The sequence below is a fragment of the Takifugu flavidus genome, chromosome 7, assembly GCF_003711565.1.
Source record: "Takifugu flavidus isolate HTHZ2018 chromosome 7, ASM371156v2, whole genome shotgun sequence".
Classification (NCBI taxonomy): domain Eukaryota; kingdom Metazoa; phylum Chordata; class Actinopteri; order Tetraodontiformes; family Tetraodontidae; genus Takifugu; species Takifugu flavidus.
Window position 1 is genome coordinate 6,013,223 of NC_079526.1, and position 25,879 is coordinate 6,039,101.

A 25,879-nucleotide genomic window follows, 5' to 3' on the forward strand; every position below is an offset into this window, starting at 1 on the left:
CACTCCAGGCGCAGGCAAAGGTAGAGTGGGTGGGGCTAAATAAATCACATATTTAATGGGGAAAGACAGAAAGGCGTTCAGGACATTTTCACTGAAAACACTGATGTTGATGCAAACAGGAACTAAATCTTACTCCAAAGGATTGAAGCTCGATTCAAAGAATCAATGAAAACCAAGACGGATCCATTGACCGCGGCCTCCAGGAGGTAGTGAATTAAATTTGCTTCCCTCTGAAAGTCTCCCACCCCTTTCATTTCCCCGATAGAGAACCTTCCCCAACAAGTGTCAATATCCGGGGGGAACCGTAATGGAAGCTCCTGGTTTCCTGTTAGCTTCCTGTTAGCTTCCTGTCAGCGACTGGCGGAGCCCCTTCACGTGTCACTTCACTGTACACTTCTAATGACCTTTTCCTAGCTGGGAATGCGTCAGGGACCGTTACTGATAAATATAATAAAGCTGCTCACGTGTGGATGACATCAGCTGCACACAAACATGAAAGTCAGGTGGTCTCGGCGGCGCTCCCTCCGCCATTAGCGCCGTCGCTCAGCCAGCTTTGTTGCTCGCCTTTGAACATCGGCGGCACCTTTTGTGCGAAACTGCTGTAACGTTTCCAGCAACCGGCAGACAGCACTTCTGCTATTTTTATTTTCTGGCCCAAAAAAATAAGATCTGAGTTGATGAGTGAAGCTTGCGGAGCTTTTGGTGGCGCGTCTGAAAGCGGGCCTTCATCTGACGCCGCGCAACACGATTCAGATGCAGATGGAAGGAAATAATGGTCAGATTTGCCCTGTTGAGGTGCGCTAAGAATACCAGCGTTTGTTCCAACCTCTGAGTGAATTCAGATGTTTAAAATAACACATTTATTTCAGGATAATGTCAAGTGCTTAGTCACTCCAAGAAGATACGAATCTGAATAGATGGGAAGGCTCCTCTTGGTTCCTTCAGAGTCCTTCAGCTCAGTTATGCAGCAAACATTCTGGTATTGGTGACCCAAGTTATTAATAATTAAATGTGAGACGGACGCAGAGGCGGGTCAGGCCGCCGCAGGGGGGGCTCACTGCATGGACATGCAGTTAGAGTCTGCAGGTGGAACGCTGTTGGTGTCCATTTCAATCACACACACGTGCCAGGACCTGAGTATATCCAGTACAAAAGGTCCTTTTCCCTGATTGGAGCCTCAGTGTCGCCACAGCAGCTGATTCCTCCACCTGCTCACTTAATCAGACCGGCTTCATCCAGTACCTGCAGGCAGGCTGTGGCCCAGGAGGGCGCCGCCGGGTCAATGTCCTCGTATCTAATGAAGACGGAGCAGGTCGAGACCCCGCGGGCTCCCCCGCTGCACCGTCAATTCCCCACATCTCCATCTGCTGGCTCGCCCTCGTGAGCTCCTCAGCTGAAGAAATAAGTGGATTCTTTCACCCGCTGGAGATCAAAATCACCTGGAGATGAAAGAAGTCAAGTGTCCGAGCAGGTTAGTGTCAGAGCAAAGTTCTCGTAGAGCAACTGCAGCTTTAATCAGAGCTTAAAAGACCGGTAAAGGACCTGATCTCAATCACGTTAGAATCATAAAAAATAATGAAATAAAGATCAAAAATCATGTTGGATGGAAGTTTTCAGGGAATTGGAATTGGGTTTTTTTAAGTAAAGTTTAGGAAGTGAGGAAATAAGCTGAGTCCAGACCAAAAGACACATTCTTAGTTTCCTTAAAGGAAGAACCTGCGGTGTTTGGAAGTGGGTCATCAGTAAATATTGGATGACCTTTACCCGGAACACCTGCATATTAATTTTAGCTCCAGTTGAGTCCCTGCGCTGATCTCTGAGCTCCCCACATGTGCTCGTTCCTCTCTGACAGCTGTCGACACCAGCAGGAGCTGCAGCTTGAATTATTGAGGAACGAGCAAAGACCCAACGTGAGCCGAGCTACGCTGGCGTCCACGGAAAAGATCTGATGACCCTGCTCATGAGTACGTTCATCCCCACAGTGGAGCACCAAACCTCCACAGAGCCCTGTTTATTTCCCGTCCTGTACTGTAATACTGTCCTGGAAGGAAGTTTTTAGATTGGAAAAAAGTTTGTGGGTCTGATTTTCCCTCGTCCTTGAGGTCACGGAGACACGGCACAATGTGCGATCTCCTGCCGGATTACAGAGTGGAACCATTTTCACCTCAATAATGAGTTCAGGATCTCTTATCGTTGAAGATTATAATGGATTTCATTTTCGATCCATATTGAGAAAACACACAATCTCTCTCTCACACACACACACGCACACACACCGCTCCCTCAGGAGTACACCTGAATGTTCTCAGCTACATAAGCTGATTATGTAGAGGAGGGACACAATTAACAGTAATCAATTTATACAGTCTGCTGTCAGTGCCAGGTAAACAGTGAGGGTACAGATGGGGATGGAGCTGGAGCCAGACTGTTATGTAACAGCAGTCTCCTTACACCTGACAGACAGACAGACAGGCAGACAGACAGACAGACAGTGAGTGTGTCTCCACTCTAGACAAAAGAGGGCTTTTTGCAGAGGTCTCTGCTCAGGCTGGTGACCAGCAGACGAGTAGAAACCTCCACCCCGTCACATACAGTGGGGAGGGACACAAACACCTGGGTCTCCAACAGAAGGACAACAAACTCCACTCTTCAGTCGTGTTGTCTTTCAAACTGAGACCTTCGCTCTGCCGTCCTGAACAGCAGAAGAGTTGTGGTGGGGTTGGCGGAGAGTTCAAACTGACCTGTCTGGGGCACATTGGCCAGCAGCAGCCTCAGCTTCCGGTACTCCTGGTACTTCTTAGTTCTGGTATCAGAGCTGCCATAAAATGGAGACAATGAAATGAATTTGAGCCTGTGACCTGGCAGATGTTTTCAGCAGATAACGGTGTGTTTGTTCCTGTTTATAAAGCCATCATGCGGTGAGGAAGTGTGAGTTTATGCTCCTGTAATAGCTTTTTTCTTACTTGTTGTGCTAATTCTAAACAGAGCTGACACTTTCCATGTGACAGGTTTTGTTCTAGATGAACTGATTACTCACTGAACATATGATAACACTTGCAAAAGAAAGTCGCCTAGCTTAGCATCAGCCTCCTCTAGAACGTAAACACTCCATCTTGTGATTGACAGATGCCACCTTTTAAATTAGCTTTGCTGCTAATGAACTCGTACCCTCAGTAAAATGTGTGAGGACACTTTGCTCACTTCCTCCGAAGCTGTGTCAGGAGCGATTTTCAGCTCCAAATGTTGCTGAAAAGCTCAGGGTATATTTATGTTGGCCTCAGATGTGTATGGTAATGGTGTTCATTCTGAATGTGTCTCACTGTGTAAACCTGTGCAGCCTAATGGCAGCTATTTAAATGCCATTATAATGCTCCAGCACCGCGGTGTCCCTACAAGGTTTTATTTATCCCCACTCCTTTTTCACTGCCTGTTCCGTGATGATTTGAAGTGTGGTGAAGCTGAACAGATGAAGGTTCTATTTCTGCTTGATTATCAGAGGTATGGAGTGGCTGAAAAATCTGTCTAAACACAGTTTATTGTCTGACTGTGCCGTAAGGGCGTCCTGGCCAAACGTACCAATGACTAAACCAATTTTATATTTCAATTTTAAAGATTTATTAGCAAATTGCACTTGGGTAAACCTTTAGTCTGCGCTGCATTTACATGGATTGACATGGTAGCTTCTTCACTTTGGTGGTCTCCTCTGAATTTAATGACAATCACTATCAAAATAAGCCCACATTTGTGTCAGAATGACTTTTAAAGTGCACAAAATTTAAGCGCATCCACGATTATTCGTAGCAGGATGCTAAAATGTCGGCTGATTTCAAGCATGCAACATGGCAGATGAGGAATCCGAAGAATCTTTCTTCTCCTGCTGCTGTTACAGGGAATAATATACGAGGGTGAGGAAGAGGTAACGTCAGTGTCAGAATCCGAGGGAGGGTGGAGACAAAGAGGTGGAAAGCTGCTGTAAAGTCAAGGCTCTGGAGAAGGTGCCCAATTATCCCACAGAGAGGGGAAAAAAAGAGTCGGATAAAGAGTTTAAACCAGCCGAAGGCCCAAAGGACAGAAATCTTCAGATGCAAAATCATTTATGGTCCAGTCAAAAACTTTAGCCGACATGAGTTTTATCACCTAATAAATTTGTGTTTGGATAGTTTATGATGAGCGTAAACGTGGGAGTTCCACGTGCGATGGCTCTTGTCACTACAATCATAAACACTGAATAAACACAGCTGAGATAATTAGTGGCTGTTGTCTAAGAACAACTCAAACAGCTCAGAGGATCCAGCAGCGGCCACTAATCACGAGGTGGTCTTTTATCTATGAGCCAGTTATCGGAAATGTACAGTGTCACAATGATTTATCCTTGGATTATGATTTTGTTTCAAATATTATTAAGAGACAGTGAAAGAGGTTCCTCTGTGTGTGTGTGTGTGTGTGTGTGTGTAAACCTACGGAAGGCTGGAGCAGTACTTCTCCAGGAGGAAGTTGGAGAGCTCTTGAAGGATTGGCTGACTATGCAGAGCCACAAACTGTTCCCGACAGACCTGGGCGGGTGGGGAGGCCACAGAGAAAAGTGCTCTGAATTAATCTGGTTAAGAAGGAAATTATGTGGATCTGTGGCTGAAGAGTTTTCCAAGGCTGAAAAACCTTCCTCATAACTCTCACTACAATATCATTAATATGTTTACTCCTGTGCCAAAGGTCAGATGTATTTAGTCTGTAGGGCAAGAACCATTGAACACAAATGGATAGATTTGACCTGAACTGGTGCTGAGGGGGGGGAAGGGGGGGGTTCAGAACCCCTGGAAGATGCCGTTAAACGTGGCTGAATCTGGGAAATGACTGATTCACTCACACGGGTGGAGATATTTTCTCTCCAAAGAGCCGTTCTGCTTGTGATTGCTGTAATCTGAGGGTCCCTCCACGCACGCACGCACGCACACACACACACACACACACACACACACACACACACACACACACACACACACACACACACACACACACTGCACTTCATGGTTTATTCAGCGGCTCCATTCCCATTACAATTTGTCATTATTTACAGCAAATTGCAAGTGCTGAAGTTTTAGTCCGCCGAGGTTTGGGAAATGAAAACGAACATAAACACCGGCGAAGGGACGCCCACTTTAACTCAAACAGGTGTAATAAGTATAATTTATAGGCTCCGGGAAATTGGGAAATGACTCTGACACCAGCGTGCCTCCGCTGCTCCTGTTATTAGGCAGAGTTTTCCTCCGTCCTGTTGGAGGTCAGAGCTCCGATGCTACCCGTGCAGTGTTCCTCATTGGAATGCCGAACATTTTCCTTCAACACTTTTCCTCAGTTAAGAAGAAAAGAAATCCCTGTGTTGTAATTGTTGTTATGAACTCTGTCATTCTGGCATGTTTCCTCCCCTGGTGTGCACATGCATCTCACACTGACATCACTCAGAATGGTGGATGGAGCCTGAGAACAAAGACGTAGCGGCGGAACAGAGGGAACAGAGCTGCCGTGGCAACGGGAACGCTCCCCATTTGTCGACTGGAAGTTTGAGGGCGCTCCTCTGCCATCGTGTTCAATTAGGCGTGCAAAGAGAGGGGCCTTTGCTGATACATCGAGTGTATGAATGCAGGGACTGCTCCCCTGCTAGTGGCTCCTCTGAGATTAGGTGGAGACAGAAAACTGGGCCTTTCGCTCCGAAGCTCCGTCTGAACAAAACGGAGACTTTATGCTAATTTGCTCCATTTATTCCAAGTTGTGTCTGATTCTGAGCTGCTTGACAGAAGAGGCGACGTCCGTTTATTCAGGACAACATGTACCGCCTCAACCTAGCTACCTGAGGATGCATCAAAAGAAAATGTTTCTTTCACCATAAAATTATTACAAACTGACACAGAAGCTTCAATTCAACTGGGACTTTAAATGAAGAATTCGATGCAGGATCAGACGGCTTCAGAACCACTCAGGCGTGCTGAGCAACACGGGCAAGGACAAACTGGGCAGACTGGAATAAATCAGGGCCACACAATGATACCTTGTTCATGGTGTCCACAGTGAGAGCGTGCGTCCAGAAGCAGTCGTGCACAGAAACGTAGGTCAGGCCGGCACTGTGAAGAAAAGGAGAGGAGAAGGGAGGCGGGAGAAGAGTTTAGGAGCTGAGATTCAACTCCGAACTGAAATAAAAAGGCATTTACAGCAACGGTACCTATAGCAGCCGAGCGCTGTCATCATCATGTGCGTGGAGTCCAGAGAGTGGATGAAGTTTGGTGGGAAAGCGTTCTTCTGTTTAACTGTGTCCGGCTTCCTGAAAAGGGACAGCAAAGCCCAAATGTTGCTACTGATGTGGGTAGCTGCAAAAATGAAAAGTGGACTTCTGTGGAACCGTCTCGGATCTAAAGCGGCCTCATTACGGACTGTGCAGCTCACTCCCAGGGAGGCAGTTGGCAAAACGATATTGTGTTTGCTCACGCTATGTGCTGCATAAAAGAGCTGCCCTCCCGAGGACGCTTCAATACTGAAACAGTCCAGGTTTTTTTTGGACAGATTTTGGAGTGAAAGTACAGAAAATGGCTTTAGCTTGTGGTGAGAGCTCTGCAAAACTGCTGTTACACGTCCACAGCTCTGAAAGAGGGAGATCTGACATCGGTCTGTTGACTTAGATGTTCACCTGTCATCCCGCTTAACCTCCTAAATCCCCCTCCTGTGTTAATTACATGAAGTTTTAGTCAACAAATGTGTTTTATACTCAAGATGTGGCTTTTTTGTGACATAGTTTTAAACCTGGGGTCACTGTTTAAAGCCTTTGTGCTAAGCTAAGCTATCTGCAGGGAGAAACTGCGTAATAAACTTATGCAATCCAGGAATGGGGACCCAATACACACCTATGTAACTGGAAAGCTGCTGCGGGACTGCACACAAATAAAATAAATATCTTTATCCCCATGTTCTCATTACTCTGAGCCTGTGCCATTCTAATCCTCTGGGCTACCTCAGACCAGCCTGTTCTTCTGATGGGAATGGAGACAAACTGAGGGAGCTTGTGCCAAACCCACCAACACACAGGCACGCCTGATGACTGTTCTCCCTCAGCCGCTATTCGTCTTTTTTATTTGGCTCTAACACATCCGTATTTGAGCTTCTCCTGTTTCAATGGTTCATGAAAATGTCCGTGTCCACTCCTGTTAGAGGGACACTTTGGACACTTTCTCAATTTGCTGACAACGGTCGCACAGGAGACCAACATGCCACCCTCAGACCCCAAAGGCTGAGCGCCACTGTTATGCACAGTCATCAACTCCCTGAGGGTTAGCATAGCTCTCTAAATAGCACTGGCTTTAGAGCTGATGGTTCACGTCGCAGGATATGCTGAAAAGGAGCATCGAGCTTTTCTATCGGTTGTTTGTTAATAAACAGAACGTCTAAATGTGATAGAAAACACGGAAACTGAAGACTTAAAGCCTGTCGCCACTGTCTGACTGCAGATTTTCCTCAGCCTCTTCCCAAGAAGTAAATCTGCAGTGACCGCGGTGTCAAATTTAGCTCACAGTGACAGCCCGTGAAACGCTGATGCTTCCTCTGAGATGAACCAAGCACCCATAGCAGCATCGCTTTCCTCTGACTTAGGATATTTTAAAAAAAAAAGAAAAAAATTCTATTCCCTTTGCAGCGTCTGGGGTGGACTGTAGTGACTGTCAGACTGAGGAGGACAGCCGTCAGTCTTGTGTCTCCATTTTACCCTCCATCACTGTCGTTTTGTCCTCCTCTCACCTCTGTCTCCCCTCCACCATCATCGCTACTGAAAATACAATCTGCCTCCCAGACACATCATTTACAGGAACGAATACAAGGTAATAAAGTATAATAATTCACTGCCCACCAGTAACAGCAGAATATGTATCTATTCCTCTATAACAGGTTTCAGTTATATTTCATTTTGTAGTTTTCCAGCCATTAATAACTGGAACTTATACATTAATTTCCTAGAAATCCTTTCACATACCCAAAAAGAAAGCAGGGCCTTGGGAGAAGTTTTGCATCAAACACCAACAAGTCTCCTCCTCCCTTATTCACATTCACACATATAAAAACATTTTTAAAGAAAATTCTTCCTTTGTCACAAATGCCAAGTTCTCTCCACTTTTTGCAGGCAATTAGTGCACAATACAATTCAGCAGAGACAGATCTTCTCTGAAGCTGGTCTGGAAAACCCAAGTTAATTGACTAAAGGCGAGATCCGTTTCTTACTTCCAATTAGTTGGAAACACAAAAGTCAAGTTTGCACGCAGAGAAAGCAGTAAAACCTTCACACTTGGTGATCAAAACATCGGCTAGAAACACTTTGTTTGATCGGCTCCATCTCATTCTTTCTTCTAGGAAACAGGCACTAAAGGTCAGTGTGGGAGGGGTTGGAAATCTGAGGTGTGCTTGCTGGAACTGGCACGCCGCCGCATTATCGCTGGCACTGGGACAATAAGCAGGACTCTAAATTTAAACATTAAAACGTCTCTAAACAGTCGAGCAGGGTATAAGGTTTTACAGTTGGTCCATCATAACGTCCACTCTGATCAATGTTCTTAAAGTCAACCAAGAACCCGAGCCTCCATTTAATGGTGCTCCCCCAAACGTACATAATGAAGCAAAAAACACTGACCGGTGAACTCATAAAAACAGTGTTAAATATCTACCGTGAGAGCAGACAGACAGACAGACAGACAGACGGGCAGAGAGAAACAAGACTTACTCGTTGGTGTCGTGGTTGATCTTCACGCTGATATACTGCAATATACTTTTCAGCTAAAAACACACAAATGAGAAAAGGATGACAATGACGTCAAGTCTTACAAGCTGAACATTTTGGTGCAACGTCAAGCTGAATGTAAAATTTTCGCCCCGGCGTCTGATGAGAGGTCGCAGTTGAACTCAGCTGACTCAAAGTTAACCAACATTGGCTTTAGGAACATATAGCGGAGTTATGTACGTCTGTTCGGTCCTCATATGACACCTTCAGCACTTTATTGAAGGCCACACTGTGTGACAAATAAACCGTGACACCCAGCAGTAAATGCAGGCATTCTGGACAAAATGCCACAATCAATAGCATGTACAGTACCAAGATGACATAGTCGTGTTCCACGTGTGTGCTTTTATGCCGTTTCTATGGTTTAATCATCCAACTTGATGTGCTGAGAGCTTGTGCTAATGATGTTGATGACTGATGACTGGAGCACTCTCACTGTCACTCACTTTCCACACGACAACTTGATTTGCTACATGATTTAATGCTGAAAAACAAAACTGTACAAGGATGAACTCAGCTACCAGTTAGCTGGAATTTACCTTCTCTGTCCACGTCACTTTAAACTCCAGTAATGACTAATAGTTCTAACATTACACCCCAACAATGCAGAAGGCCGGTGCTGCCTAAACTCATCATGTGGGTTAGGTCATAGCTTACAGAGGCAACGACATAACTCATGCCCAAGCTGCCCAGCCCTTGGAAGCATGCCGAGGTGGGAAAGACAAGTTGGTATCAGCGAGAGATATGACCAGCAACAATCAGCCGGCTCCACGTCAGTATAGGAGCCCCTCGTGTCAACCGTCTGCGTTACGGTGTGCAGACTATGTTCAGACTGCACAAACCTTCTAACCATGTCTGGGTCACTTCTTCTGTCTGAGAACATGAAAGCTCTTAAATTAAAGACATGTAATTGTCATTTTATAACAAGAAACCATTAGTACAGTGCAGCGCGGAGTGTGGGTGACTAGAACTCACCCGCTCAGTTTGGGTTTAAGAGGAAGAAGGAACACAGATGGTTTTGATCAGATCAATAGTCGGCTTGATACAACAAAGGCTTTGATGGCGGACTGATTTTAATTTTCTCTATATTCCTGTTACAAGCCCTCCCAGTAGAACCACAGCCACTCTGACACAGCCATGCCTTTGCTGCAAACATCCACTGATTGAATTTTACGTTGTTGCTTTATTGTGGATTAGAGCCTGAAAACACCCCAGGCCATTTGAAGTGCACCCTGATCTGCAGTGCAGACCACTCCAAATCCACCTCCAACCTCTGCAAACCACTCTAGACGGACAATGAAAAAAAACAGACCCTGCTCCTGGGCGCTGTCCAGATGCGTGCAAAATTACACTGTGCTGTATCAATGCTCGGGGAACTGCTTCTCTGTATTGATAAAAATGCTCCAGCTTAAAATTGAAACACTAAGAACACCATCTCTACTGATATAATGTGATACTGATCACAATAATCCCTCACTGTGTGTGTGTGTGTGTGTGTGTGTGGTGTGTGTGTGTGTGTGTGTATAAATTATACATATGTGAGGATTTTCACAGGTAACCATCGCAGATAATCACACTAGTGATGGTTAGAGCCCTAGTTATGGACCAAAAATTTGGAGAGTGGGATGTTGGCAAGAGAGGTGTCGGAACATTTCTGAAGCACTGCCAAGGTGCCCTTGAGCAAGGTACCCAACCTCCAAATGAGCTACTCACTCTGACAACGCTCACTTAATGACTGCGAGCACTTTGTGTGTGTTCATGTACTGATTTATGCTCTAAACAGTGTTAAAACTGTGAGTTCCCCTCACTGGGGATCAATAAAGGAGTTGGCTTCTAACTTTAACCCAATGTCCCAAAGTGCAAACCGAGGAAGAAAGGGGATTTATGCGACTCTGAACGTGGCCCGGTAGTTGGTGCCAGAGGGGCTGGTCTGAGTATTTCAGAAACTGCTGATCAAATGGGACTTTCACCCACAACCATCTCTGGGGTTTACAGAGAGTGGTCCAAAAAAGAGACAATTGAAAGGCGGCAGTGGCTCAAATGACAGCTCGTTATGAGTTCAGCTTAGCATCTCTGAACTCACCACATGTGGACGCTTGCTGTAGATGGGCTGCAGCAGCAGAAGACCACACTGGGTACGACTCCTGTTCACTAAGAACGGACAGAACGAGGCAGCTATTTGCACAGGCTCACCAAAATGGAACAACAGGAAACTGGGAAAACATTTCTGGTCTGAGGAGTCTTGATTTTAGCCGCAACATTCAGACGGTTGGGTCAGTATTTGTCGTAAACAGCATGAAAACATGGGTCTATCCTGCCTTGTATCAACTCTTCAGGCTCGTGGTGACATCATAGCGTAGGGGTTATTTCTTGGCATACTTTGGGCCCCTTAGTACCAGTTGAGCATCGTTTAAGGATCCGCAGCCTGCTTGTGATGCTATCATGTAAATATTGTCAGCCTCTGAGGAACGTTTCCAACCTAGTTGAAAGCATGTCATGAAGAATAAAGGCAGTTCTGGAGGCAAAACTGAGTCCGGTCTTTTACTAGGAGTGTGTGTGTGGACAAGAACACACAATCTGCAACGCTTGTTCAATTTAAGTGTTAAATGTTCAAGAGTGGTGAGTCAATTTTTATTTCTAGCTGACAGCTTTGTTATAAAATTCAAATATGTGCACACATGGTTGTTTGAGTGATCCCGGTGACAGGAGTTTAGCCAGTACAATCAAATGCCTCAAGGTCACTGTGTGATGAATGACAGAAACATGCAATTATCAGGAACTGCTTTAAAAATAGTACTTAGTGTGTTAAATCCCATTAGTTTGTGTCATGGTTACTATCTCATCCATCATTTCTGTAAGACTTGTGGGGGAGGATCTGTCCATCATCTCATCTTCACCTGACCTGGCTGTGTTCGCCAGATATGGAAGGAGCTGGGAAACGAACAGCCAAGGGTGACAGGAATGGAGCTTGCCTTTGGTCTGAGTAGTAGATGGACACTTTGTAAATTAGGTCAGTATGGACCACTGTTCTGCTGCTAATTATCAGAAATTTCTGTAAAAGCTGCAACAAGAACAAGTCAAAACCCAGACCCTCTAATGAATTAGACCTTGGCAGCTCCGTGGCGTGACTGTGGGTGGTTCGATCTTGAGGCCAATTCTTGTAAGCACTGCAGAACAACGAGTAGTTGAGGGCCTTTCCAACTGAAATCCACGCTTCACTTTGCGTTGCATTAATGTCACCCTCAGGTATTTGTCTTTAAAACTCAAGCTGCATTTACTTCTTTGACTTGAAAGTACCACAACATCTTGAAGGGTCACTGAAACATCAAGCCAGCCCCAGGGACACCTCACTGCTGCTCCAGGAGCGCAACAAAAGATAGTCTTTTCGGGAAGAAGGACTCATTCTGAGCACACAAATCATGAATAGTTTTCCTTCTGTGTTGGAATCCTGCTTCCAAACCAAAGCGGATTAATGCAAAATATCAAAGCATGTGATCCAGGAGTCATGTGAAAGGAAATACATATATAGTAGATGTGGATATGAGTGCAGCAAATAACTTCTGTGCATCATTATCATTATTCTCTGGGATATTTCATTGCAACCTTGTGTTTGGAGGAGAGATTGAGAGAGAGAGTGAGCAAAGAATTGAGCCAGAGTGACCTCTGATCCGATTAGCATCTCCCAATCCAGTTAATGCCCCATTCAGCTACTTTATCATCCTGTAATTTCCTCAACTCCCAGCAGTCAAGAAAAATACCCGATTACACAGGTCGACAGTGTGTTTTCTGTATGCTGGAAACACACGCGCACGCAGACACACTTGTGTCTCATTATGCCGTGCTACTGTTGCTACCTTCCATTTATTGGTTTTTCTACTGCTCTGCACACTTCATCTTCGAGTTCTATCTAGAGTCTAATTACTAATGACCCCCAGAAACACTGTGACCATGGATTTAAGAGGCAGAGAGGAGACTCGGGGATTGAATTTAATCCAACTGTGCACAGCAAAGGTGACCTTTCTGCAAGTTAGTTTAATATTTGTATCCCAGTGATGCAACTGGATTATAGAATTACGGAAGGGGATGAAGAAAGTTATCTGTGAGCGTCTAGTTAAATCGCATTCATCCATTAAATCACAGCTGCATTCATTCTCTCATTTATTCATTTTAGACCTTTAGGTCATAGGTTTCAGCAGCTGCCCACTGGACATGAAAAAGAAAGAGCTCAAATCAAGGTAATACACCAAAGAGGCACCCTTAGGAGACCACCATCTGCCACCCTGGCTCTGTCGTAGTCACTTGTGAGGTGTCATCACCTCTCTGAGCCACCTCAAGAGGACGAGTCCTCCTGCTGCTCTGACCTGTGAGCTTGCTGTCTGTCTGCACGTTGAATATGGCCACTGGTCCCTACGCGCACACACTCTCTTTCCATGTAGAAGGACATACATGTTCACACACAGCCCCTGTTATCTACAAATGCACTTTCAAATAGCCCTGCGTATCTCTGTGACATGAAGCTGTCAGGATTTCCATGGTGAAGGACAACTCTAGTGTTGCTGGACTCCATTAAAAGTTGGACCACTCATGATTATCACAATACACCATCAGCGGTACACTCTGGCAAGCACACTGAGGCTTGGTAACTGGGACATCCCAAAGTAAAGCAGCCGATACTTAAAGCTTCCTGATAGATGGGCGGTTCTGCAAAGCACCTCCAAACAATTTCGATCTGAATTTTGTTCTGTTTACAGAGTAAATATCTGCACTGCAATGCTTCCACCACAGAACCACCATGCTGCAGCTCACATGGATCATCTCTGCAAAGCACAAGGAGAAGCTGCACTAGCTCTGAGCCAGTGATGGAGCTCCTGTACATCGATGGTTTTGGTCAGATGACTAAATATCCTGATGCTAAAACAGGTCAAACAGAGGATGTAAAAGACCTCTGAGTTGCAATGATGTCTACAATTGTAACTACACAACAGGACATCGAGGTCTGGTGAATAAAGTAATTATAGTGATCAATTACTTTAGTAAGTATTCTTACATGAGAGTATGTAAGAAATGTGATTTCAACAATTACCCTAAATTGGAGCCTGTACATAATAATTATTAAAAAAAACAAAAAAAAACTTCACTACAATGGACTAGAAGAGAACAACCCCACATGGGACTTACCACTTGGTTGCGTGTGCGGTGGTATGGCTGAATGATGGGTAAACCCAGGGGTGTCACCCACTCCACGGTGTGGCCGGATTTGGAGATGAGCCTGGCGCTCTCTGTCAGCCAATCCTGCAATACAAATCAAAAATCAAAGAGACTCGGGTTTATTTAGGGCAGTACGTGAATAGATTTGGGGTTGAAATCACTGTAGTGGGAGGAAGAACCAGCTGATCTTTGCATTCTGCTCCTCTACTTCCAGCTAATTAATTGTCGCACACTTGCTGAGAACAGGTGGGAAGTTGTTGCTTACTCTAAAAATTGCATTGGAAACTGGGCTGTTTGCATAGGTGTCTGGCACAAATCTCAAGAATAGCAGTGGTCCCACAAGCCTGGTCACATGTGCAGGCACACAGAGAGCTGTGGGGTAGCAGGCAGACAAATTACCCCAGATACTGTTGCTGCCTGACCTCATGATGCTTCGGTCTTTGTCTATCAAACTTCATGTGAAGGAATGGAATATAGATAACACAGAAAGGCAAAGAAACGGCAGTAACAGTTAACACCTGGAGAGATTGATGGTCTATCAGTAAGAAAAGAGGCAGAGCGATCAGGAGGGTTGGCAGAGAGACAGCGGGGTGAAGCGGCCCCTCCTGGGCTGCCACCTTATCGTGGTGGAGGGGTTTGCGTGTCCCAATGATCCCAGGAGCTCCGTTGTCTGGGGCTATATGCCCCTGGTAGGGCCACCCATGGCAAACAGGTCCTAGGTGAGGGACCAGACAAAGCGTAGCCCAGGACCCCCTAATGAAGATAAATAACATTGGTCTCAAGTTTCCCTTGCCCGGATGCGGGCCACCGGGGCCCCCTCCTGGAGCCAGGCCTGGGGGTGGGGCACATTGGCGAGCGCCTGGTGGCCGGACCTCTGCCTATGGAGTCCGGCCGGGCGCAGCCCGAAGAGGCAACATGGGACCCCCTTCCCGTGGGCTCACCACCTGCAGGAGGGGCCAAGGGGGTCGGGTGCATTGTGTTTTGGGTAGCAGCCGGAGGCAGGGACCTTGGCGGTCTGATTCCCGGCTGCACAAACTGGCTCTAGGGACATGGAATGTCACCTCTCTGGTGGGAAAGGAGCCTGAGTTGGTGCGCGAGGTTGAGAAGTTCCGACTAGATATAGTTGGCCTCACCTCGACGCACGGCAAGGGCTCTGGAACCAGTCTTCTTGAGAGGGGTTGGACTCTCTACCACTCTGGAGTTGCCGATGGTGAGAGGCGACGAGCAGGGGTGGCAATTCTGGTTGCTCCCCGGCTCAGTGCCTGTGTATTGGAGTTTACCCCGGTGGATGAGAGGGTAGCCTCCTTCGCCTTCGGGTGGGGGGACGGATCTGACTGTTGTTTGTGCCTATGGTCCAAACAGCAGTTCAGCGTATCCACCCTTTTTGGAGTCCTTAGAGGGAGTGCTGGAGAGTGCCCCTTCTGGGGGCTCCCTCGTCCTCCTGGGTGACTTCAATGCTCACGTTGGCAATGACAGTGTGACCTGGAGAGGTGTGATTGGGAAGAACGGCCCCCCTGATCTGAACCCGAGTGGTGTTTTGTTATTGGACTTCTGTGCTCGTCTCAGATTGTCCATAACGAACACCTTGTTCAGACATAAAGGCGTCCACATGTGCACTTGGCACCAGGACGCCTTAGGCCGCAGATCGATGATCGACTTTGTGGTTGTGTCATCGGATTTGCGGCCGCATGTTCTGGACACTCGGGTGAAGAGAGGGGCGGAGCTGTCAACTGATCACCACCTGGTGGTGAGTTGGCTCCGATGGTGGGGAAGGATGCCGGACAGACCTGGCAGGCCCAAACGTGTTGTGAGGGTCTGCTGGGAACGCCTGGCAGAGTCCCCTGTCAGAAGGAGCTTCAACTCACGCCTCCGGGAGAGCTTTGACCATGTCCCGGGGGAGGCGGGGGACATTGAGTCCGAGTGGACCATGTTCCGTGCCTCCATTGTTGAGGCAGCTGACCGGTGCTGTGGCCGCAAGGTGGTTGGTGCCTGTCGTGGCGGCAATGCCCGAACCCGCTGGTGGACACCAGCGGTGAGGGATGCCGTCAAGCTGAAGAAGGAGTCGTATCGGGCCTTACTGGCCTGTGGGACTCCTGAGGCAGCAGATGGGTACCGGCGTGCCAAGCGGAGTGCAGCTACGGCGGTTGCCGAGGCAAAGACTCGGGCATGGGAAGAGTTCGGTGAGGCCATGGAGAACGACTTTCGGACGGCCTCGAAAAGGTTCTGGACCACCATCCGGCGCCTGAGGAGGGGGAAGCAGTGCACTGTCAACACTGTGTATAGTGGTGATGGTGTGCTGCTGACCTCAACTCGGGATGTTGTGGATCGGTGGAAGGAATACTTCGAGGACCTCCTCAATCCCACCAACACGCCTTCCAGTGAGGAAGTAGGGCCCGGGGACCTGGAGATGGGCTCTCGTATCTCCGGGGCTGAAGTTGCCGAGGTAGTTAAAAAACTCCTCGGTGGCAAGGCCCCGGGGGTGGATGAGATCCGCCCAGAGTCCCTTAAGGCTCTGGATGTTGTAGGGCTGTCGTGGTTGACTCGACTCTGCAACATCGCGTGGACATCGGGGGCAGTGCCGCTGGATTGGCAGACCGGGGTGGTAGTCCCTCTTTTTAAGAAGGGGGACCGGAGGGTGTGTTCCAACTATAGGGGGATCACACTCCTCAGCCTCCCTGGCAAGGTCTATTCAGGGGTACTGGAGAGGAGGGTCCGCCGGATAGTCGAACCTCGGATTCAGGAGGAGCAATGTGGTTTTCGTCCTGGGCGTGGAACAGTGGACCAGCTCTACACCCTCAGCAGGGTCTTCGAGGGTACATGGGAGTTTGCCAACCAGTCCACATGTGTTTTGTGGACTTGGAGAAAGCATTCGACCGTGTCCCCCGGGGGGTCTGGGGGGGGTCCTCCGAGAGTATGGGGGTCGGGCCCGCTGATACGGGGTCCGCTCCTGTACGATCGGTGCCAGAGTTTGGTGTTGGGTTCGATCTGGTTGGTCGAATTGCTGGCAGTAAGTCGAACTCGTTTCCGGTGAGGGTTGGCCTCCGCCAGGGCTGCCCTTTGTCACCGATTCTGTTCATAATTTTTATGGACAGAATTTCTAGGTGCAGTCATGGTGTTGAGGGGATCCGGTTTGGTGACCTCAGGATCGCGTCTCTGCTTTTTGCGGATGATGTGGTCCTGTTGGCTTCATCGGCCCGTGACCTCCAACTATCACTGGATCGGTTCGCCGCCGCCTGTGAAGCGGCTGGGATGAGAATCAGCACCTCCAAATCCGAGGCCATGGTTCTCAACCGGAAAAAGGTGGAGTGCCTTCTCCGGGTAAAGGAGGAGATCCTGCCCCAAGTGGAGGAGTTTAAGTACCTCGGGGTCTTGTTCACGAGTGAGGGAAGAATGGAGCGGGAGATCGACAGGCGGATCGGTGCGGCGTCCACAGTAATGCGGGCTCTGCACCGGTCCGTTGTGGTGAAGAGAGAGCTGAGCCGAAAGGCGAAGCTCTCGATTTACCGGTCGATCTTCGTTCCTACCCTCACCTATGGTCATGAGCTTTGGGTAATGACCGAAAGAACAAGATCACGGGTACAAGCGGCTGAAATGAGCTTCCTCCGTAGGGTGGCTGGGCTCTCCCTTAGAGATAGGGTGAGAAGCTCTGCCATCCGGGAGGAGCTCGGAGTAGAGTCGCTGCTCCTCCGCGTTGAGAGGAGCCAGATGGGGTGGCTTGGGCATCTAGTCAGGATGCCCCCTGGACGCCTCCCTGGTGAGGTGTTCAGGGCATGTCCCTCCGGTAAGAGACCCCCGGGGAGACCCAGGACACGTTGGAGAGACTATGTCTCTCGACTGGCCTGGGGGGAACGCCTGGGGATCCCTCCGGATGAGCTAGAGGAAGTAGCTGGGGAGAGGGAAGTCTGGGATTCTTCCTTAGGCTGCTGCCCCCGCGACCCGACCCCGGATAAGCGGCAGAGAATGGATGGATGGATGGACAGCGGGGGGACAGGTTGGGGAGAATGAGCAGGTGTTGGCAGAGAAAATGGGAAACTGCACAAAGGATCATGAAAGAGGTTGAGGATGACAGCATTAGGATTGATCAGCTCCCACTCTCTAATCTATACTTCAGAGGACCGCTGAAAAATGCAACAGGATGTGACCTATTTAACAGCAGTGGCTACAAGCAAACAGAGAGGTTTCATCTCAGACTGGGCTGTCCCCACAAAGTCCCCAAAGGACACAAAAACACACACACGCACACACATCAGCGAGTGGTAGTGGGGAGCTGCTGTTTGCTCACCAGCCTCTTTTCTGCCGGTGGGACAGAAATTTAGTCATGGTGTCTTTGTGATGAATGGGTGTGGTTAACATGGTAAACAACCATTCACAAAAACAACAAATTACATGTAGCAGCAGGTCAAAGGTCAATGTGTTACATTAATTAGGAAACTAATCACAAAAACCTGAAACCTATTTCACACTGAAGTAGTTTACTGAGATTTTATTCATTGAATCCATTTCAAATGTATGAAAAGGGAGAAAAAAATACCAAAATAGGTAAAAATAAAAGTCTAGGTATGCGGAACCCACCTGGATCTCTCTGGTCCCTGTGAACATCTCCTTTAAGGCATTGAAGACCAGGCGTACCAGATAATGAGATGCATCCCATACATGCTCCTGGAAAGAAGGCACACAATGATGCAGAGAGGAAAAACATCATTTTTTCAGTTTATGCATTATTGAAAAAGAACTACAAATATAAAATGTAAAAGCTGCATGGGTGTCAAAACCATCACAGCAACGTGCTCTGCAGAAGCGGCCACATCCCCCTTCCAGCAGAATGTAATTACTCCCAATTACACTCCCTCCCAATTCCCTGTTTAAACTATTAGGGGCATTACGTGAAAGTCATTTAGCACAATCATCTGGCTGTAAGATGGTGGAAGCACTGACAGCAGGATCATATTGATTATATCTACACTGACAATGAGATTAATTCCAGCCTCAGAGCAAAACTACATAACTGTCTGACAGATAACAAGCCAAGCTAAGCTGTAAGGAGAATAAATGCATCTATTTGGCTTCCATGGTATCATTTGACAGAATGGGTGAGCACATTAAAGGACCATTTCAATCTGACCGATTCGGAGCCGACTGAATTTGAACTAGAAATAAAATCAGAATAAACTGAGTGGGATATCATATACAGTTTAGCAATTCTTGTATTGCCCCCCTCCCTTACACAATCAAATAAAGCTGCTTAAAATACACGCGAGGGGCTCGATTAATTGCTCTCTTGAAACAATTTGTTGGGGCGACTCTTAATATCAAATGTAATGATATCCTGAAGGGGTGCAGAAATTGCTTGTCATGATTGTGTGATGAATGTGCGCTCGTGGATGCAGGAGACAGTAGAGACAATGGAGAAAGAGTGCAAGAGCAGGACAGGCCTCGCTGGAGAAGACTCTCTGCTTGATTATATGTCCTGCCGGGCTCAGAGTAACAATCTAGAGCCTGGGATAGAATATGAGGGGAGTCCCACACACAATAGAAGGTATACCGCGCTGAAAGGCCACTCTGTCATGCCACAACCATCGAGCACTAAAAAAAAAAAAGTCATGCAGGGTCCATCAACCATCTGCTCCACTACTGTACCTTAGGGAACTCATCGATCTCCTTCAGTCTTTTCTCTATCTGAAGGCGCCCTCCGTAGCGCGTGACCCCATACACCACAGTCATAACGGTCTGTTTGACCACCTTCCTGCTGATAAAGCCCTCCAGCACCTGAGCGATCTTCATGCCGCTCTTCGCATCGCGCGTCCGCAGCTCTTCCACCTGAAATACACAGGTGAAAAAAGAAACTAAATCCAAACCCACAAAATGCTGGCAAGGACAGAAAATAAGGGATTCGTGCAAAAAACAGGAAGCAATTAAAGAAAATACCAAAACAAATATTTGAAAAATAAAAAGATAACAGATGTCCACTTCTAAGTTCTCACTTCTGTGATGTGGAATGAAATGGAAGTCTTAAGGAAAATATTTCTCTTTTATCTAGTGCTGCAGGAGAGAGTGAGACATGTGAATACTAACAATACCGACATACTAATTGCAATCAAATGCAGTTTGATTGCACAAAGTCTCAGGAGTTCAGTGAAGAGTTCCAAATGATGCAAAGCAAAAACAGCCCAGAGGTGCTGACCTGTTGTGCCACGCCGCTGTACACATCCTGGGGCAGCTCGCAGGGCATGAGGTTGACTGATGTGGCACCAATAACATCTCTGCCCAGAGCTGCATAGTGCTGCAGACCATTACAGGAGCCGTCCTGAAGGAGAGGTCGAGAGAAGGCAGGAAATGATTAAAGCGGGGAAGGGAAAAGGCCTGGAGAGATCAGCAAAGGGAAAGGCTGGACGAGACAAACAACACCGCACTAAACGAGTCTGAAAGTATCTGAAAGGAGAACAAGGCAACTGAACAAAAGAAAAAAGGGAGCGAAAACAGCATAACAAAAACAAAACAAGACCCCCTTGCCGTCACGGTAAAGGGATTTTCACTCAGACTCAATGAATGGTGTCAATTTCATAGTCTATATTTGTATTTTTTAGATAGCTGCCAATTCAGCAAACCTATAAATGCATCTTCCAAGGTCTTTATGGTACCTGGTGAACGGGGAAATGAGAGATGAACTGTGCAGAATCGGGAGATCTCACAGCGTTTGCTATCTCCATGCAGCAGGACAGAGTCTGCCATGGCTCATCTGCATTCATCCACCACTTCTTGCCCTGACAAAAACCAAACACAATCACTGAACGCATCACTCTGCATATATAAACAATGCCTCAAAGTATTTTTACTTTAGTTCTGACAGCTATTCACAGCCCCTTTTGATTTTATCATTGCATAAATTGACATTTATTCTATAAAGGGGTTTTGCTATAATTGGCATATCTCAAAAAATGTAACAAGGGGGCAGCCAAAATGTGGGTTTTCAATAAGAACTGTGAATAAATGTGAACATTATTCAGAAAAACACTATGATTTAAGACAGAGGTATAATAAAGACAGACTGTGAGAGGGTTGTCGGCAGAGTCAAATATATCCTCCATGATGGTGTTTGCATATTCCAGCCGCTCCTGTAATGAGCTTCTCTTCTTCAGTCCTGTCAAATTGACCAGGTGGATCTTTAGCCAGTCCAGGCCCTTTGTGCCCAGGGGCTTTCCTTCGGCAAACAGCAGGGTAGCTCTTGTAACATCGCTACCTAAGTGGTTAAAGTACGGAGGGCAGGGATAGGTACGGCCCCGGAAGTCCATGTTGTGAGGAAACCAGAAAATCTCATCTCTCACGTGGTTTGCAATGGAGAGTTTATACAGAGCGTCCATCCGCAGGCTGTGCATCTCACCGTACTTCTTTTTGGCACTCATCACCTGCCTCTTCAGCAGGGCTTTCTCAGATGCATTAATATTGGGATCATTGGGGTTGAAGTAGGGTATTGTAGGGGCCTCAGACAGTGGAGGAGGGATGTCTAGTTTCTCGCTACCCCGGTCGTTGAAAATGGAAATTATGATATCCAACACGGGTTTGTTGATCTTCCAAGCACAGTTTCCCAGCTGGTTCAAGGAGTCCAGCACTGGATGCAGATTTTGGCATTTCTCCAGCAACATCTCGTGCTGCATGGCACCTTCCACCGTGCGCATCAGCTTGGTAGGAGTCAGGAGGTAGGCTCCAAAATTGACAGAGGACCAGGGCATGGGAGGGCACAACATTGGCATCACATAAGAGTCAAAGGTCAGTTTGGTCTCCGTGGCCTCCTGCTGCATCTGAGACAGGATGGGGTGTGGCTTGATAAAGCCGATCTAAGAGGGTACCGAGCAGAGAAATCATACAATTAGATCAAAGCATGATATTGAAAAAGAGACAAATTCAACAGGTCGTCAATAAATAAAAAATTACAACATTCAAAATACATTTGCTGCATTAACTTTTATTCTTTATTATAACAAAATAATCATCGATAGTGTAGCTCTGAAATGGAGATGATCAGGTCTTGCGTTTATTTTGTAAACAATGTTAAACTTGTCAGAATGGTTTACGAAAGATTGATGCAAAAGAACACATTTTTCTAACTGATGCCTACAGTTGGCAGAACACACATATCCAGATTTGTTCTTTTAAAAAAAGGCAACTGAGAGGGAAATAATACAAGTCGTTCAGTCTGAGCGTATGAAGGAGGTTGTCATGCTGCGCATTAGGATCATTAAGATGCTTCCCTGGTGGGTTTATCTGAGAAAGAAAAGCAAAGCAGGAAATAAAGTAATATCAAGAAGTGGGGGGAGGGAGAGCGGGGGCTGGGGTATCCTAAAACAAGCCTGCACCAACAAACATGCCCCCCCCACACACACACACACACACACACTGCAGTCAGAAATGTTCCTCTTCTGCAGCACTTCACGGTTCGGCTCACCCTCCTGCAGAGTCTCTCGGTAGTGAATCGCCAGGCCAATTAAGGGGACACTAAAAAAAGGGATTAAGCTGGAACCTATTCATCATCCTCAACTGTTGCCCCTGCCAACTCACACAGGAGGGAAATGGTTTTATAATTCGCCCTCCTCGGAGCTTCACACTGGAGAGGCGCGTCTGCGAGTGAACACGCTAACAGGCTTTGGACTGACGGAGCCGTCGGGCTGAAGGTCAAGTGGGTTTTTTTGGCGTTCCCTCATTTCTGCTCAGCTGCAGCGCTTTTCTCACAAACGTCTGCGAACGCTAAAGCTACTTAAAGATGCGTCAGTCTAATCAGGTGGCGTTTTTCAAAAAGTCAAATGAGTGTGATTACGTGATTTACTAATGAAGGGCTTTTCTAATGAACAGCTCTCTGCGGCATATTATTTAAAAATCCCTTTGCCTATTTTTGACATTGTGTTAGGTAACGTTCCTGGAGGCCCATTCAATTCCCGTGCTTCATTACTGACGCATAAACCCTCATTCAAAAAGCGTTAATCTGCACTTCAGCATAACAGGAGGTGATGCCTGTGGCGCTCATCCACTTTACCTGCCGCGTGCTTCGGAAGGTGTACATGTGATAGAGGACGGGGATGAGCTTCCTGTCTTGATCTGGATTCAGAATGTTGCTGTTAATTTTGAGGTTCTTCACCATCATGTCCACCATGTACGTTCCCAGTTCCAGGGTTACTATGTACGGCCATTGGGTCTCTCCTCCCTGCAGCGAGGGTCCGGCACTCTGCTTCAACTCAAGTTTGCACCACTTCTCCCTGGGGAGGATTTGACACTCCTGGCAAAGGACAGAAGCAAGAATGGACTGAAACAACACCAAAAATGAAACAAGAAGCCTAACTTGAACCACTTCATTTACCTTGGTGTCTTTAGCCAGCACTCCGGTGTACGCATTGTAAATGGTGCTCAACTTCTCCAAAATTTGGTTCTGCTGCTTCTGACGGATGGAATACTTTGTGTAGACTCGGGTGCCCAAGTCTCTGGCTAAAATCTTCAGCGATTCACCGCTGGGAGTCAAGGTGGCAACACTCTGGAAAAGACCGGGGCAGAGTTCAAGAGGTCAAACATCCCAACATTTCCCGATTGAGAGAAAAATCACGGGCTTGACAATTTCTGACGGGTTTTATTTGCTTTAAAGAAGACGACATCCATCAGGCAGAGGGAACGTGAAAGTCAAACTGGCCTTAGCAGCAGTCAGGGAAAGGTTGTCAGGAGCAAAGCAATCTGATCAAAGGATGCTCTCTTTTGTTGCTGAAGATAAGCCTGCCGCATTTCAGCAGTCGTCACTGTCAGTGTGGGCGTTTGGCTTTTGTGGTTACAGCGTCCCAGATTGGCTGGGTCAGGTTTCAAAACAGCAGTGCCAAGATGACAAAGGGGTGTCACGGGGATGTCAGCATGATTTTGAACAATGTTGTGGTAGAGGAAAGATGTGGCCGATCAACCCGCAGCTCTGACACTCGCATGTCTCTGTCAGACTTGACTTCATGGAACAGTCACCTCAAATTATACCTGTATCATGATGTCGACGTACTCGCTATCCTTCAGCAGACACACATAGGGATAGAGGTTGAGCCTGTAGTCCTTGGTGCTGGTGTTAGCCAGGCTCATCTTACTGTCCCTGAAGGCCTGAAGGAGGATCTTCTGCCAATGTGCCCGCTGAGCCGCCAGCAGCTCCCTCTGAAAGGTCACAACTAGAGGTCATCCAGCTAACAAAGGTGACAGAGGCTGAAATGAAAGCCTCCGAGAACTCCAAGGTAAAAATGACAAACCTGCAAAAATCTGTTCATCAAAACCCAGCAATTCAAAACCTATCATAAAATATTAAAAGGTCGATGAGGACCATCTCTCACTGGAGCAAAAGTCCTGTGCAATATGATCACGCATTAGATTTCACGGTTAGACTTGTTGGCTGCAGGTGAGGATGGAGGTGAGAGACTATCATGTGAGACACAAAACTTAGCCGGGCGATTACAGAAACACAAACATGCTGACCGTTCTCTCAGTCCCAATGTTACAGAATAGAAATGTATGTATACGATGCATCAATAAAGCTGGGATGTTGTGATTGCAGTATGGCGACATGTTTTAATATAAAAGTCATTCTGAGCCAAAAAAAAAAAATATTTTTTTTTTTTAAATGAATTTTCTGTCCAGCACCGCGCCTCTGTATGAATGTTTATCACCTCATTTTAGTAGAAAATGTGTCTGACTGAAGGAGAAAACACTGGTGGATGGAGAGGTGACTGTGCTCTTTCTACCGAGACCTCCATTACAATATATTATTATTCTGTCCCGTCTGTCTGTAAATGTTTCCTGACCACCAGGGACTCCCGGCCTGCCTGCTTCTCACGTCGCCCATCTGCAGAGGTAGAAGGGCCAGTCTGGACTGCAAATGCCAGATTTTGTATAGACGGCCCATCACCAGGAAATGATATTTCTATGTGAATATATTTGTATCACACTGACCCAAACCTTCTAAAAAAGTCTATTGCTAAAACAAAATGGGCCTACGACAATATAATTACTAAAAATAATAGAACTCTATGTTAAAAAAACACTAAATCTGGTAACTGGAAATGAAAGAAAATCTATTTAAAGCATCATTTCAATCGGGATATGATTCAGTGAACTAGAGGTGAGTTGTTTCATTACTGGTGTTCTTTTACCATCTTTGCCATGTTCTCAGTGACGGGTTTGGCAGCCTCCACGGAGTCGATGGTGACAGTGCACGCCTGTTCTACGCTGAGCTGATGTTTGAAGCGCTCCTGGAGCTCCGTTTGAGTGAAGTTCAAACTGGGATAGCGGTGGTCTTCCCTCTGTAACACACATAACCGGGACGATGACAAAAATGAGAAATGATCACAGCTTTCACGTAGATCAGAAACTTTCTTTACCTTTACCTAAAACCTAAAGTGACAGAGTGTGGCCCTAGCTTCCCAGCACCTCTCCAGCACCTAAATATAACCATTTGATTGCTGGAGAGGATTAATTCAGGATGAGTGGAGAGCCTTTTCGGCCCAGTGAGCAATAATCGAATCATTAAACCAGCATGCTGCCAAGAGAGTGTTAATCAGAGTTTCAATCTCACATGCCCCGGCTCAGCAAACAAAGAGTTTGTAAATTTCGGGATCCGACTGAAAATTGAATTAAAAGTTAGCACCTAAGTTGCAGCACAACTTCATTCTCTGGTCCTGATGAGAAGTCAGCTATCAGATAGTGAAACCTGTGATGTGAACTTTAGTCTGATGATCACAAACTGTCCACAACAGGACTGAAGATAAAGCAAAGGAGTGATCCAAACATGACAAGTTCATGCAAGCCAATTGTAATATACTGTAGGTTGCTGTTTCAGGACAGTCACCTTACCTAGAGAAGATT

General features: G+C 46.7%; 1 protein-coding gene and 1 long non-coding RNA gene across 2 annotated transcripts in view; both read right to left on the minus strand.

Moving 5' to 3' along the window:
- Window positions 1–837: 837 nt before the first annotated feature.
- The window catches only part of polrmt (polymerase (RNA) mitochondrial (DNA directed)), a 30,761-nt gene continuing 5,719 nt past the window's right edge, over window positions 838–25,879 (minus strand). The window contains exons 6-21 of the mRNA XM_057038238.1: window positions 25,168–25,317; window positions 24,011–24,178; window positions 23,361–23,531; window positions 23,040–23,279; window positions 21,061–21,846; window positions 20,653–20,775; window positions 20,196–20,318; window positions 19,652–19,831; window positions 18,587–18,673; window positions 13,985–14,098; window positions 8,750–8,802; window positions 6,215–6,313; window positions 6,044–6,116; window positions 4,462–4,553; window positions 2,742–2,815; window positions 838–1,439 (exon numbers count right to left, since the gene is read on the minus strand). Of these exons, the coding sequence (XP_056894218.1) occupies window positions 1,390–1,439; window positions 2,742–2,815; window positions 4,462–4,553; window positions 6,044–6,116; window positions 6,215–6,313; window positions 8,750–8,802; window positions 13,985–14,098; window positions 18,587–18,673; window positions 19,652–19,831; window positions 20,196–20,318; window positions 20,653–20,775; window positions 21,061–21,846; window positions 23,040–23,279; window positions 23,361–23,531; window positions 24,011–24,178; window positions 25,168–25,317 (2,583 nt within the window). The 3' untranslated portion in view covers window positions 838–1,389. The remainder of the gene's footprint in view (window positions 1,440–2,741; window positions 2,816–4,461; window positions 4,554–6,043; window positions 6,117–6,214; window positions 6,314–8,749; window positions 8,803–13,984; window positions 14,099–18,586; window positions 18,674–19,651; window positions 19,832–20,195; window positions 20,319–20,652; window positions 20,776–21,060; window positions 21,847–23,039; window positions 23,280–23,360; window positions 23,532–24,010; window positions 24,179–25,167; window positions 25,318–25,879) is intronic.
- LOC130528652 (uncharacterized) lies at window positions 5,017–6,033 on the minus strand. The gene is made up of 2 exons (XR_008951343.1): window positions 5,448–6,033; window positions 5,017–5,310 (listed from the first exon to the last, which is right to left on the minus strand). It is a non-coding gene; the product is annotated as an uncharacterized LOC130528652 (long non-coding RNA).